This window comes from Microchirus variegatus (assembly GCF_963457635.1).
Source record: "Microchirus variegatus genome assembly, chromosome: 16".
Taxonomy (NCBI): Eukaryota; Metazoa; Chordata; class Actinopteri; order Pleuronectiformes; family Soleidae; genus Microchirus; species Microchirus variegatus.
Genome location: NC_139817.1, coordinates 22,010,438 through 22,026,926, shown reverse-complemented (window position 1 = coordinate 22,026,926; position 16,489 = coordinate 22,010,438). Strand labels below are relative to the sequence as shown.

Below are 16,489 nucleotides of genomic sequence, written 5' to 3'. Positions count from 1 at the left end.
ATAGTGTCGGGAATTTTTGACGCGAGATGAAGTGGTCACAATTGCTATTGTTAAATGCTAAATATTAGATTGTTTCTTTTTTGCCTAAGTCGCACATAGTTGTTTCAATTTGAACCAAACTTGGTACAGTTCTCTCTCTCATGATTCCAAACAAATTGTAACAAATGTAATTCCATTAGCTCCACCCACCTAGAAGTCGGCCATTTTGGAAAAAAGAAAATGGCTAGTCTATGCATTTGGACAAAATCGTTTTGAGCTAGTATATGATCTAGACAAGTTAATGACTTACAGTTGTTGGTGGATTTTCTCTACGTCTAAACGTGTGGCCTCAGTGCCCCGACAAAGTTGACCTGTACAATTTTGAAAGCTTTAACGTGAACAGAACGAAATTCTCACAGTAATCAAATATGATGAGTCATTTGATATTTGATTGTTTTTTTTCGATTTTTATCTAGTTTGGTATGGACGGATGGATTGGGGCTCAGTAACATACCTCACCTACCTACATACATGTACATGTACTCTGTAAAGTGAGTGCTTGTTTTTTGTGATGTGATGGACTGGAAAGTCACATTTTCACAAAACATGACACACAAATGAAAATTAAGGGAGATGCTCGTTGAGTGAGAGTGACGGTGAGCTCTACTCTTGGTAGATAGCTACTATAAAAGACAGGTCATACTTTTCATTACGGCGTGAGAACAAAGGTCCACTAGTGTCTGTCTGTCACGTAAATGTCATCGGCCACCTTTTTTGAGTGTGTTGCTCTGCTAACTGTACAATACTTTCCAGTGACCTATGATTTTCATCAAAAAAGAGATAATGAAGCAGAGGTAACCATGGAAACTTTGGCTGTGTTATGTGCCAGCACAGATGTACAACAAAAGCGACTGAAGTGGAAAGTGGGATTAAACACAGACTTGTTTAAAGTGGTCCTATCGCACATAACTTGTTTTTATGGTCAAAAACCTCCTAGTTGCTGCAGTCCAGCCAATCAAAATCTCTCCTCGCTGAAGCTCTCTTCAGCCGCACTGATTCAGACCGAAATCTCATCCCCAGAAGACAGAACTGTGTTGTGATTGGTCAGCCAACGAGAGCTTTCCCAACTGTCTTGATTGGCCAGGTACCTGGAAGTGACGTAATTAGCACGTCAGCTCTCAGAAATGTTTAAGAATGGCCTCGTCACAACTCCCCGCCGCAGTTCCTTTTACACATTTAGGGCTTCATAAACGAGGTAATGGCGCAGATACACACCAAAAAACAGAGCTAATTGGAACTTCTGGTCTATGGGAGCTTTAAGTGTGTATGTTGGGTATATCGACTCTGTGCCATGTAAAAGTATATGATTATCTATGCCTAATTCCCAGAAAAAATAAATGCCACAGATTCTTACTTTTAACTTTTAAACGTAGAACTACATTCATTTGCGTCACACATGATTGATATTGATTGCGTAATCAAAAAGCGAACAGGTAAAACCTCACACTTTGTTATCTTCCTTGTTTTCAAAACAAAATATTGACGCGTCAAACTCAAATGACCGGGGAGCAAACTAGTTTGGTCAAGATGGGGCCGCTCTAGAGAAAAAAAAGCAACTGTTAGTAGCAGGTGAGCAATGTACGCTAAAAATGTTATTGCAATAAAGATATTCACGATGATATTTCAAAGTAAAAGTGTTTGATTTGACATGGAATGATGTGTAATTCTTTACAATTTTTTTTAATAAAAATAAATTCATTAATATCAAAACCAGACAAATAAATGTAAAATGAAGTATATAATAACGTGGACAACTGTAATTAAAACACCATCAGGCTTCTAAATTTACATTGCCCAAAAAGAAAGGAAAATGAGAATAAAATCTTAATCTTACCAGAATATATGCATGTTGTGCATGTCCTTTATAATATGTATATTTTCAACTGAAAAATGTATTTTCCATAGGGGAATCAAAGTGGTTGAGGTTGCGCTTCACATCGCTGCCAATTAACAATAGGGGGGCTTCCGTCCTTGTGCTGGGAGATATTTGCTCTCTGCAGAGATTGGCATTTCTTGTCTATTCCCTCATGTGCGCCATTATGGTTGATATCCAGTCCAGCAGAACCCCCGTGATAATTTTGTTCCTAAAAATGGATGCCGTTCACGTTTGTGTGAACGAAAACACCACATCAACGAGAAGCCCCACAGCAGCAGCTGTGCAGAAGGTCGCGATCATCATCTTCTTGTGTTTTTGTTAAAATTTGAAATATTATCTGTACAAGTCCAAGTACTAAATGTGTCTAAATGTGTACTAAATTTATGTCTGATAAATTAAATCAACAGTGCACATTTCTTTATCATTTCAACACGACTTATTGTCACTTTTCAAAGTGGGATACATGTGGTTGTGTGTACCATAAATATACTGAGTCCTTTAGCTAGCACAATGAACCTGAGGCCTACGTTGCAAGTAAAAGCAAACAAGACCACATTTCTTCTCCATCCTTCCATTTTCTACCGCTTTATCCTTCACATGAGGGTCGCGGGGGGTTGCTGTGCATAGATGCAAAGATCTCAGCTGACATAGGTCACACCCTGGGCAGTTCGCCAGTTCATCGCAGGGACACATAAAGAGACAAACAACCATTCACTCTCACAATCATGGTCAATTTAAAGCGTCCAATTTACCTAATCCCCGTTGCATGTTTTCGGACTGTGGGAGGAAACCGGACTGATTGCTGTGGACATGTTTTCTCAAAGGATCTGTGTGTTTAGAGGGCTTTTAAGCGCTCCATTTTCTGTTTCCTTAATTCTGAAAAAAATCATTCTGTCTCTGTTCTCTCAATTGCTGTATTATCTGGATTAGCTGTAGCCGTGGCAGTCGGGAGAAAAGAAAAACAATGCTCCACGAAGATGCTTGCATTTTCTCATTAATTTATGAGAAGTGGGTCCATATAGAACCATAACTGCCATTTGATTGATTCCCGCTGTGTGATCATTGAAGCTGCCAGGTTGAACTCATAAAACATGTGTATGTAAGACTTGAGCATGTCATGAATAAACCTAGAATATTAGACCAGTGACACTAATGAGGATTCCACTCTAAGAGAGCCAGGGTCGAGCTATTTAAGATTAAGTGCAGGTCACATCAAACATGACTCTTTCCCCTGTAGAAGCAGTGTTCCAATAAAGTGATGGAGAAATAATTAGCGTGAAACTCGGTACTCAGGCTCAGTACTGTGTATATTCTTGATGTATATTGTGTATACAGTTATACTGCTACACCTGGAATAATCACACATTATCATGTGCCTGTTCCCCAATAAATATGTCTATTATCTTACCATTATCTTCTGTTTGTTTTTATTTGAGTTCTCACCATGTGTTCATCAGACATTCACAGACTGCATTGTCTCACATCAGTGTAGGGCTGCAACTAACAATTACTTCCATAAAATTTGGTTAAGCTGTTGATTCTTTTCTCGTTTGGTCCATAAAATGTGAAAAGGAAAATCGGAGAAACCTGTTTTCATTATTTAAAACAAACACTGGCAAGTACTGGATTGTATCACGTGGTTGAAACGGTCATTTAAAAACCAATCATAATATACATTGCTAAATGGCAAAACCAAATTTGCTTTTTAAAACTCTTCATTAAACCTTAGTGCTCACGTGGCACGGATATCCTTATACGGACGTCCTTGGGCAGTGTGTGTTTATAGGTCTGTCTATGTCCTATGACTACATTACCACAAATGTGTAATTTTGAGCAGGCCTTTCATCTGCATTATATTTCTGCTGTGCTCCCTTTGACCTCATAACACACCAGGTCCAAGTATGTATAATTTCCATTCATTTTGTCGCATTATACGCAGTATACACTCAGGGACATGAAAATGGAATGGAGGTGATTTTTTGAGTTTCTGTTTTAAAAAAGTTTTTTCTCTTTCTTTATATATTCTCTCACTATAGCAGTAGGTCTTTTGTCCCTGCGCCCGACAATGCAGAGCACAAGTTGAACATAATGAATGGAATTGCACCTTGGACATCCTTGAACTATCCTATTTTTTGTATTACCTTTTCAATGCCGTACTTTAATCGGGTTTGAGTGTTTGTTTTAAATAATGGAAACAAGTTTCAACAGCTTAACCGATTATGGAAATACAGTGGTATACAACCCCTGTAAATGTTCATGATTTTCCTTTACAAATCATTGGTTGTTTGAATAAGAAATGTCAGTTAGATATAGTGTATAGGAGACAAACACAGTGATATTTGAGAAGTGAAATAAAGTTTATGATGATTTACAGAAAGTGTACAAGCAGTATTTAAAGAAAATTAGGCATTTGCATAAGTTTAGGCAAAATAAAAAAAATGTGCGTACTCCTTTTGCAGATATAAAAGCCTCTAAATGCTTCCTATAGCTTCCAATTATAGTCTGGATTCTGGCTGAAGGTATTTTGGAACATTCTTCTTACAAAACATCTCCAGTTCAGTCAGGTTTGATGGTTTCCGAGCTTGGACAGCCCACTTTAAATCACACCACAAATGTTCAATAATATTCAGGTCTGGGGACTGAGATGGTCATTCCAGAACGTTGTATTTGTTCCTCTGCATGAATGCCTCACTAGATTTTGAGCAGTGTTTAGGGTCGTTGTCTTGTTGAAAGATCCAGCCCCGGCACAACTTCTACTTCGTCACTGATTCATGGACATTGTTCTCCAGAATCTGCTGATATTGAGTGGAATCCATGAGACCCTCAACTTTAACAAGATTCCCAGTCCTTGCACTGGCCACACAGCCCCACAGCATGATGGAACCACCACCAAATGTTACTGTAGGTAGCAAGTGTTTTTCTTGGAATGCTGTGTTCTTTTTCCACCATGCACATGTTATTTTACCCAAATAACTCTATTTTAGCTTCATCAGTCCACAGCACCTTATTCTAAAATGAATCTGGCTTGTCCAAATGTGCTTTAGCATATCTCAATAGACTCTGTTTGTGGTGGGTGCAGAGAAAAGGCTTTTTCTGCATTACTCTTCCATACAGCATCTCCTTGTGTAAAGAACGCTGAGTAGTTGAACGATGCACAGTGACACCATCTGCAGCAAGATGATGTTGCCATTCCAATTCCTCACAATGTTCCTCACAGTTGAAACTGAGAGCTTAAATCTCTGAGATAGCGTTCTGTATACTTCCCCTAAACCATGATGTTGTTGTTTTCAGGTCATTTGAGAGTTGTTTTGAGGCTCCCATGTTGCCACTCTTCAGAGAAGACGCAAAGAGGAGAAACACTTACAATTGGCCTCCTTAAATGCCCTTTCTCATGATTGGATTCACCAGTGTATGTAGGTCAAGAGTCACTGAGGTTACCAAACCAATTTTGAGTTCCAATAATTAGTGCGAAAGGAAATCAATAAAATGACAAGGGTGCCTAAATTTATGCACATGCCTAATTTTGTTTAAATAATTCTTGCACACTTTCTGTAAATCAAATAAACTTAATTTCACTTCTCAAATATCACTGTGTTTGTCTCCTATGTGATATATTTAACTGAAATTTCAACAAACAATGATTCATAAAGGAAAATCATGAACATTTACAGGGGTGCCCAAACTTTTGCATACCACTGTAATTGTTAGTTGCAGTCTGACACTGATGCAGGACAATTAATTCTCTGAATGTCTGATGAACACATGGTGAAAACTGAAATAATAGAATAACAGAAGAAGACAAATATGATAATAGATTATAGACATATTTATTGGGGAATGGGGACATTATAATTATTCCAGGTGTAGTAGCATACTGTATATATACAATATATATAAAGAATATACACAGTACTGAGCAAAAGTCTGAAGCCACCATTAGATTTGTTGTTTTAGCAAAGCTATAAGGACTCTACAGTGTAATTATTTCTCCTTCACTTTATTAGAACACATCCAGAAAATAAAGAAAACATGTATGCAGCTATTTATTTATTTATTTGAAATAAACTGCTTCTACAGGTGAAAGAGTTCATTGTTTTGTGTGTCCTTTTTTCAGAGAGCACACATTCTAAAGTGTTTGTGGATTAGGGGGGTCATGACTTCAGCACTTAAGCACTTGAAAGTGTATTTACTTCCAATTCGTTTCCCCATATCCTTATAACTGTGACCCAGTTGTTTGCAGTGCAGCGCTAGAAGACCACCCCCATGTTGATGTTCTCTGCTGAATGATGAAAGCGGAGCGGTGTAAGCTGCAGGTTTAAGTGATGGTGTAGAACAGCAGATAGCAAACTGAAAAGACTGTAAGAGGACGATGGTCGGTGTCTGTGCTGTATTATGTGACACGCACTGTGTCCTCAGAAGTCATTTATTACATGACTGTTAAGAGGATCATCTCCACAAGCTGAAAAGTGTTGCTTTGCAGCAACTTACCTGTAAATGAACCGTAGAGATGTCACAATCACACACACTCGCTTAGAGGTGGCGTGTGCTCATTAGGCTGGAGAGGCTGATGCAGTACATCCAGGCTGGCTGGGAGATGATAAACGGCGGGAGGTCCTGATCACAGGGAGACAAGTATTAACAGGTGGAAATTGACAGAAGGACATTCGAGAAGTAAACTGAGGACTGGAACAAGTGCTTCCAAGAAGAGTGACTAAACAATCTGGCGATAAGGTTAAAGTACCCAATCTGGACCAGAAACCCGATTTGGTATTTTGGGGGGGCTGTAGCAGGATGACTGGGATTTTGCATTTTTTTTTTTGTATTTTTACCTGCTTCATTAACCCATTGACGCTCGTAACGCATTGCCGCACTTCTAACATTGACGCTGGGAGAGCGGCTGCGTGTTTTATACTACCATAGACGCCGGTAAAGCGGATACGTCAATTTTCGGGCGACATTGCTTTGAAATTACTTCTCACAAACATGGAGGACTTTGACAGTGGAGAGATTTCTGAAGGCAGTGATTTTGAGGAGTTTCTCGTCTTCGAAGACATAATCGCTGATAACTTCGAACGCGCAGAACAAATCGACCTGGATTTATGTTTAATAACATAATTATGTTTGAAGACGACGAGGTCGGCGATAATGACGATAAATACCGTAAATACACCGTAATCGATGGAGTGTTTACAACCGCGCACCAGGGGTCACAGTGGATTTACCTGCAGATGCCGCTGCGCTGTAAGCTCTATCACCGTCACATGTGAAGCAGACTGTTACAGTCATTACATGCTGTTCTTGTTCTTCACACTCCATCAGGACACAATCAAGGCACTGACACAAGTTGATATTACTTTATTTTCTTAATTGAAAATAGTTATTCACTTTAATTTTACATTTTTGTATCTAAATAAACTCAATTTCACAGAAAAGCCACAGGTGTGAGCTCTCAAATACTTTTTGAATTGTGTTCCTATATCTGCTACAGAGGCTGAGAAATCAGTCATTTAATGGGCATTGAAGCTCAGGTTTTAGAGACATTTTTCCAGGCGCTTCAGGCCTTAATGGGTTAAAGAGCACATGATGGATCACAGGTTGCCATTATGTTGATAGCAGAGCAGAAACCAGCAGTTATAGCTCTTATAAACCACGGCTGATTGTTGTCACGATGCTAACCCATATTTGGACGTATCATATTTGGAGTTAATTGTCTTGCATTTTACGTAAATTCGATTTTTCACGTTCCCCAAGTTTTCCCCGTCGACATCAGACAAAATAATTGTAAGTATCTAATTATTTGTCATATTATAAGCGTCAGATACTTACAATTATTTTGTTTTCCGGACGGACAGCACTCCAGTAGCCAATCGGCAGGCAGCCTCCTAAGGCTCCGTCATGGTCAGAATCGGAAAAACGAAAAACCATAGTGCAAAGAAAAAGTGTATTTTCAAAGAATGAAATACAATGTTTGAATGAATAATTCAATATTTTAGATGCTTATAAAGAAAATCCTGTTTTGATGCTCACCTCTCGTCTGCCTTCTTGCCTTCTGGTTTACCCGTCGTGTCCAGATCGCATCGCGTTTCCTTTCAGGGACAAAAAGACAAATTATTACATTTTAAGATGAAGGCCATGTTGTACTAGAAACCAGACTGTGTCGTGGACTCACACAGTACAAATGATCACCTTCTTCCATAAATAAAAATAACCAGCAGAGGTTTCTATTCAATCAAGTTTCCATGTGCCTGCTCTAAACCTCCCATTGTGTTTTGCAATGACAGGAAACAACCCAGCAGCTCTTTGCTGTACTTTCATTTGTGCTTTCTGACTGAATGGCCTTTGCAGGTTGGTGTGAAAAGGAATATGCAGGAAATGTATAAGAACTCTAAGATTAATCTTGACGCACAGGAAACTGTCGCAATCCATTATCAAACCTCATAAATCAGTGTCTCAGAGACTGACAGGTGTGCACAGCAGGTCCATAAATACAGACCATTTACTTGTTCTTAAAGTATACAGTACTTTTCTTTCCCTTGCTGCTTTATGCACAATTTCCTTTGTAAAGTTCAGAATGTTTTTTATTATTATGAAGTGAAATTGCCGTACACCATTAAGTTCTGATACTTGCACTTTGGGGCGTCATGTAGATGATTAGCTCTTTATATCGCAAAAACATTCAGCCATAAGAAAACTGTCCACTATTGTGGTGGATAAGTGTCTGTGGCTAAATTTGTATGTTGTTCCCGGTGTTCATCCTTCTTGGCTTCATACTTCATTCTTTATAGTCTTTTCTTCCTTGACAAACCTGCCACAGCTGGACTTTCATGACACAACGCTTATAATGACCTTTTCAAATCTTTCACCTGGCAAATACTCAATATTACAAATAACTCAAAACAAAACTTACATTAAAAAGTAAAGATACCAAGCACTTACAAAAGTCAAAACTCAATAAAAACTGAAGCTAATGAAAAACTATTATAAACTTGGTGGGAACACATAATGTGAATTTCTTTTAATTATAATTCCTGCTAAATGTATAGGCTTTTTCTTCCTTTTCCTCCTCACTGTTTGTGTTCTGGTCTTGGCTTTGGGAGATTTCGTCCTGCTGCCCTTTTCCCCAGCAATTCATCTCCCAATCAACTCAACAAGCACGTCTGCAGACCTGGCTCCTTCAGACCTATGGGGCAGACATCAAGTTCAGAGACACAAGGTTGTTTTTTCAGTATCATCTAGCTGTTTGCTAATTCCTTCCTTACTCAGCTTTTTCCCCAGGATCATAAAACCTGCCACGTTCAGCCTTTGGGATTTCAGTTCCCCATTCCACAAATCACACTTAAAAAGATTTGCCAGCTATATCAATCCATCCTATGTCATGTTTGCACTTCTGCCTAAAAAGGGAACACGATTACAACAAAGAGTAACTAAAGAGTAATCTATTTTCACTAAAATTACACAAAAGAAAGATACAACCTTGGCCGTCAAATTGTGAGAGAAAAAAGGTCAAACGTTTTAAGGACAGGAATTTCTGAATAGATTTGGAGTGAAAATATAAAACGTGTATTTGTACTTGATGTCGGTGTGTAACGACATTCACGTTATTCAGTTCAGACTGGTCACTGTATGGGTAAATGCTCGAGCCCAGTACCTTCCATTATCACAGGTTTTTATTCCACCTTCACATGTAACTGAATTGACAGGGATGTCGTAGCTACATTTAAAGCCCTAAATGTCAGTGTACCTGAAGATATCTTGCTGTGTATCATCCAGCAAATAACAAACATAGCAGCGATAGCAGATAGCGCTTCCACAGCGTGCATAAGTCAGCAGGAGGTTTGACATTCGCTGGATATTCGTTTTCCAAATACATTTCCTCAATCAACAAATAGATATTTTCTCATTCTGATTGCTGTAGTAGTTGCCAACGGTAGACAGCTACTTACTACAGGTGAAGTTGTGTTGATATTTGCCATTATTGTGAAACAGTATGAAATTAAATATTTAAAAAATTCACCAAAAATCAACAAATAGATATTTTCCCATTCTAATTGCTGTAGTAGTTGCCAATGGTAGGCGGCTACTTACTACAGGTAAAGTTTTGTTGATATCTGCCATTATTGTGATGGTATAAATGGTATATAAATGGTATGGAATTAAATATTTAAAATGAACCAAAAGTCAACAAAAAGACATACAATGGTAGGAGGCTACTTACTACAGGAAAAGTGCTGTTGTTAAATATTTCATTTCATACTGTTTCACAACAATGGCAAATGTCAACAAAACTACACCTGTAGTAAGTAGCTGTCTACCATTGGCAACTACTACAGCAATCAGAATGAGAAAATATCTATTTGTTGATTGGGAAAATGTATTTGGAAAACGAATATCCAGCGAATATCAAACCTCCTGCTAACTTATGCACACTGAGCGAGCGACCATTGCTAGCTTACACCATTGAGTAAGCTAGCAGATGCTAAAGTTCACATAGCTAGTCATTAAATAAAAGACACAGAACCTTGTTGCCACTCTTCACTGGTGCTAGTCATCTCTTAACTGTTATCTGTTAAATGCGCTATCTACTTAATCTTTATAATGCTTATCTTCCTCTGGACTTTGTCACCATTTTCCCGTTTTCTTTTCGTACTTCTCCGCCGTTAAGTTGCATCAAAACCAACAGATAAAAACTTTCAAAGTACACTTCCTGTTAAACCGGAAATAGCGAACTGCCACGTCGACGACAGCTAAACACAGTTGCTAACTTGACACATTAACATGCCGATTCGTTTTGTAATCTTTTACACACAGTTTAATCATTGTACACAATATACAGCAAAAAGTACCACGCTGCAAGAATTCAAACAATAAAGGCCAATAAAAAAGACCAAACAGACAACAATAAAACAAGACAATATAGATAAATAAAATGTAGTAAAAAATAATAATAAAATAAAACATTTCCTCCTGTGGTAAGACGTGTCTTTAAAAACATGACTCACAGAACACAGAAGCAATTTTTTTTTATTTAACCATCTGACTTAACGGTATTTAAAAAAGGAGGTGACTTGGAGGTTTAACTTTCACTGTAAAGTTGTACAGTTAAATGTATTTATGACGTGTACATTGTCTGTACATCTATTAGAAGTACCGCTTCTGCGGAAGATATTACTCTTGATTCTTTGCTCTCTCCCAACAGCCGGAGGTTAATTGCTGTGATTGCCGGCGAACGTGTCAAGTAGGAGTGACGCACATTATAAAACGAGTGCCAGTGTCACAATATTTCTGATCTTAAAGAAGGTCTGACAGAAAATTAATCCTCCTCCAGTGAATGTGGAGAACAATCAAGGGTTCTCTGTGTCGGAATATAATTGACAACAGATGTGTAGTACTTAAAGCGTAAGTGAGGCAAAGCTTGATTTAAAATTGACATGGATGGATGGATGTTTCAAAGCAAAGTCAAATCGCCTCTGGCCGGCGCAGATTAGATCATCTTTTATACACCAAGTGTTGCATGGTCGGGGTCACTCTAAGTGAGTCTATAGAGTCACTGTAATCAATTCACTGTCATTTACTCACCTGAAACCGTACATATATCATTTGTGCAACATGTGCCCTCTCCACCCTGTCCCCATTGACGTGAAGGGAGCGTGTGAAGAGCACCGTTTGGCCATTCAACATTCAGACCTCTTCCGTGTTCACCGAATCATCTCCTTTGTTAATTAGTCCAACTATGGTGGTGTCATCTGCATATGAAATAATACTGTTGGAGGGGTAAGAGTGTAGAGAAGAGGACTCGGCACACAACCACGTGGGGAGCCAAAGCCGAGAACGGGGGTAGAACAATTGTTATATTTTCTTTTTTAACAGTTTGTGGACAACTAAAATAACTGAAAGACGAATGAAACCTTGTTTCTGTTTGTTTTCATTCCAAACGTAATCCTTTGCGATCTCTTCTGATCTGTTTCATAGTGTTGCTTCACTCCCACCATGGAGATACGGGACAGGATGGCGGAGGAAGGATTGGAGTTGGAGGGATCTGCCGCTGCAGAACCCCTGAAGAACATCAGCCTCGACAGTCTCTCAAACATCACCAACATTACATTTTCCCCCTACTATCAGCACTCTCTGTACGTGGCTGCCAGCTACATCCTGGCCTACTTTTTCATCTTCTTGCTGTGTATGATCGGGAACATCCTGGTTTGTCTGATCGTAGTGGAGAACCACCATATGCGCACAGTCACCAACCTCTTCATCCTCAACCTGGCCATCAGTGACTTACTGGTGGGCATCTTCTGCATCCCTACAACACTGGTGGACAACCTCATCACAGGTGAGTCTTCATCGCTGTATTAACGCCTTGACTGAGTCGCAATTGTATCAGTTATCCATCGTCCGTTAAAAGCCAGTGAGAAGAAAACAGTTTTCAGAGGTTTTTTTTTTTATTATTTAAATTTTAAAAAAACAACAAAAATGTTTTGGTCCAAAATTTGACAAAAACGTCAAACTATACTATGCAGTAAGTCGTACTATACTATGTTGTCCAAAAATTTGACAAAATGTCCAAAATTTGACAAAAACGTCCAAAATATGACAATTTTTTTGAAAAACATTTTTCAAGAACGTCATACTATACTATACTATGTAGTACGTCATACTATACTATGTCGTCCAAAATGTGACAATTAAAAAAAAAAAAAAAAAAATTGGTCCAAAACTTGACAAAAACGTGATACTATACTATGTAGTACGCCATACTATACTATGTCGTCCAAAATGTGAACTTTTTTTCAAAAAAAAATTTGTCTAAAAATGTGAAAAAAAAATGAAAAAAGAAAAAGGTCCAAAATTTGACAAAAACGTCCAAAATGTGAAAAAAAAAAAGTGAAACATTTTTTTTGGCCCAAAATTTGGCAAAAACTTCATTCTATACTATGTCGTCCAAAATCTGACAATAAGGGTCAGGGCAGCTCTCACACACTCTCACATGGCAAGAATGCTGAGGGACTCGACTGATCCTGCAACAGCGCCGGCGAAATTACCGTAATAACCACATGTTGACTTTGTCGTGCAACTTCTCCTCTTTCAGAAACCGTTGGAATTTTCAACATTCTCCAAGAAGAACATTTGCAGATAATACAGTACAGTTCTGTTTTTGTGTGAACCAAGCTCTATGAGCAAAGCTCGTGGGTTGCAAGGTTTTGATCTCAAAAGAACAGAATAGGGTTGTTTGTCGCCTCCGTCTGTCTTGACGTAAAACGAAATCACTTCTTGTGTGGAGCACGGGGCTGATGCTGGTGCGACATGAGACCTGTAGAGAGTCGTGCAGAGCTGATAGACTCCACACAATTAACCTGGACATGCTGCATAACCACAGTAAGGTCAGCAATGTGGCTAAAAGCAAGTATAAATCATTCTTATGTTCACAAAACTTTCTTTCATGAAAGAAATTTAAAAAAAAAAAAAAAAATTGTCAGTTGCTCAGAATATCAGAATGTCTGACTTTAATCTCAGAATTCTGAGATAAATAAAATAATAAATAAAAAAGCATGAGTTCGGAGAGAATTCTGACTTTAAAAAAAAAAAAAGATAAATAACAATGAATAAATAAAATAAAACAGCATGAATACTGAGATTAAAGTCAGCATTCTTAAAGAAAAAGTCAGAATTCTGAAATTTAAGTCAGAGTTCTGAGATCCTGACATATTAATTGATTAAAAATTTAAATAATAAAAATAAAACAGCATTTCTGAAAGAAGTCAGAATTTTGAGATTAAAGGATTCTAACATTTTGTCTTTAATCTCAGAACACCCGACTTTAATTGATTAAAAAAAAAAAAAAAAACGGCATGAAAAAAGCCTGAATTCTTTCGTTCTGAGGTTAAATTAAGAATTCTAAAATTAAAGTGAGAATTCTCACTTTAATTTTAGAATGCCTGACATATTCATTGATTAAAAAAAAAAAAAAAAAAAAACATGATTTCTGAAAGGGGGACTTTCTCAGGAGAGCTTCCAGGGACGGCTCCCTGTGTTCATTGTGTTCAGAATGACTATCATTTCGCGACATTATTCCTAGCTTTAGTACAACATCTCGGAAAACAATTGTCATTTGTCATATGTCAACAGGCTGGCCCTTTTCCAACATCGTGTGCAAGATGAGTGGCTTTGTGCAGGGCGTGTCTGTGTCTGCGTCAGTCTTCACCCTGGTGGCCATCGCTGTGGAAAGGTTCGTACACTACTTAAAGGAACAGATCAGCATTTCTCGAGGTTTTCATGGTCGTTTGAAGTCCCGACACACGTAGCCAAACGCCGACTTTGGCGTGCCTGCGCGGCACTGAGCAGCTTAAAGTGCGACTACACCTCGTCATCTATTGTTAACTCCGCCCCAATGCCGGATTTGAAAATGCCAAAAGAAGAAGTGGGCTGAGCCCTGAGTGAGGGGGAGGAGGGAGAAGTGGTTAGGGGCGTGGTCTGGTTGTGAAATCTGACACTTTGAGCTTAAGATGTTTAACAAGTAAAAAATGGGGAGGAGTCTGGGTGAATGAGCCTTGTTTGACCAGAGAGGCAGTAGATTTATCACAATATGTATTAATTCAATTCGACGTAAATGTGTTCTTCTTCTTCTTCTTTTTTGGAGTTGACAGACTGGACGCAGCTTTTCGCGTTATTCTGCCCCCTACAGTCTGAAGACGTATCTGCATTTAAGGGGTTGTCCCATTTCTAAGTGACAAAATAACCCTCAACACTTGGTTTTGAGGGCCAGTTAAGATTAAAGGTTGAGCTTGAGGGTTAAGATAGGAATTGGAATTGGCCCTAAGTCTACAATATCATCGGAATTGTTGCCTCTTTTGTCTCTCAAAGTTAGACAGATCGAGTATTTTCTGTAAAGAACTCAATCCCCACACCTCAGAGACAATTAGTGATTTTGTGGCTGATTGTCTCCGATCCACACACAAGTTATTCATTCACACCTACCTACATCACTAAATTCAAGTACCAGAGTCAGCTGTAGCTATGGGGTTAATAAATATAGACCAATTAAATATGAAATAAGTACATAACAGTCTTCTTCACACACGATGTGACAACTTCCATGGTGTTTTAACACTACATACAATCCCACTTCAAGAAAAAAAACAACATAATTAATTATGTTTAATGTAAAAAAAACTTTTTTGACAGGTTTCGCTGCATAATGTACCCACTCCAACCCAAGCCAACCGTACTCGTTGCCAAGGCAGCCATCGTCTCGATCTGGGTGTTGGCAGTGGTGATCATGTGCCCTGCTGCTGTGGCGCTGACTGTGGAGAAGTATCCTCACCACTACATGGTGTACGGCGACGACTACAACCACACGCTGCCCGTTTACACTTGCTACGAGAACTTTGAAAACCCACAGATGAGAAAGATTTACACGGCCGTTCTGTTCGCGCACATCTACCTGCTGCCCCTTACCATCATCACCGTGATGTACGGATGCATCGGAGTCAAACTGTGCTCCACTGTGGTGGCGAACAGAAACCCACAGCTGGATAACACTGTCCAGGGGGGCGGCAGAAGGGCCGGTCAGCCAATGATATCACAGAAAAAGATCAGGGCGATAAAGATGCTCATTCTGGTGGCTCTGCTCTTCATGCTGTCCTGGTTGCCCCTCTGGACCCTCATGATCATGGCAGACTATGCAGGCTTGGACAGGGACCTGCTTGACCTCCTGACCAGTTACATCTTTCCCTTTGCTCACTGGCTGGCTTTCTCCAACTCCAGCATCAACCCCATCATCTACGGCTACTACAACGAAAACTTTAGGAGAGGCTTCCAGGCGGTGTACAAGTCCAGGCACTCCCGTTGCTTCACGCAGCTCCAGCTGTGGAGGAGGATGTCCAGACGGGGCAGGACAGAGGGGACCGTGCCGGCTCCGTGTGGGGAAAAGGCCTTAAGAGATGCCACTCACCACCACAATCACCTCGTCCTGGGGCTGACGAACCGAGTCCACAACGACGACAAGCTAAAAGACACGGTGAATATTAACAGGCGTGCACGGGTGGGGTGTGCAAGGGTTCAATTAGAGAGAAATCTTTCTAACCAGGGGATAGAAATGGCACCTTTGCCGAAGAAAGGGAGTCACAGTAAAGATTCAGAGAGGGCGAGTTCACCGGCAGTTTCAGTGTATCAGGCGTGGGATAACTAAATCAGTGCTAACCCTTAGAACACAGAGCGTTTGGGCTGCTTTTTACCATTCTTATGTTTTAATATACAGTTCATACAGAGGCTATAAGAATGTGCAACAGAATGTCTTATATCATTTTTTTTCCCAGCACAACTGATGATGAAAAAGAAAATTTTCACCGATTATATAAACACACCTGAGCAAAAAGTACTCAAAATGTTTAAAAAGCGGATTGAATTTGTGAAATTAGGAGATACGTTACAGGTCAGAGTTCACTCTGTATTATATTATCATATAATAATATTATATTAACTTGTTTTTATGGTCAAAAACCTCCTAGTTGCTGTAAACGAGCCGATAGAAATCCTCTTTTCCTCGTCATCCGCGATGTTTCAGAGTGAACTCTGACC

At 39.2% G+C, this 16,489-nt stretch overlaps 1 protein-coding gene across 1 annotated transcript; it reads left to right on the top strand.

Moving 5' to 3' along the window:
• Positions 1 to 11,902: 11,902 nt before the first annotated feature.
• npffr1l2 (neuropeptide FF receptor 1 like 2) lies at positions 11,903 to 16,100 on the top strand (the record flags this gene model as incomplete). Its single annotated transcript, XM_083902392.1, has 3 exons — positions 11,903 to 12,245; positions 14,039 to 14,138; positions 15,095 to 16,100. 3 exons carry the CDS (start codon positions 11,903 to 11,905, stop codon positions 16,098 to 16,100), a joined length of 1,449 nt encoding a protein of 482 aa, XP_083758518.1.
• Between the last annotated feature and the right edge of the window lie 389 nt (positions 16,101 to 16,489).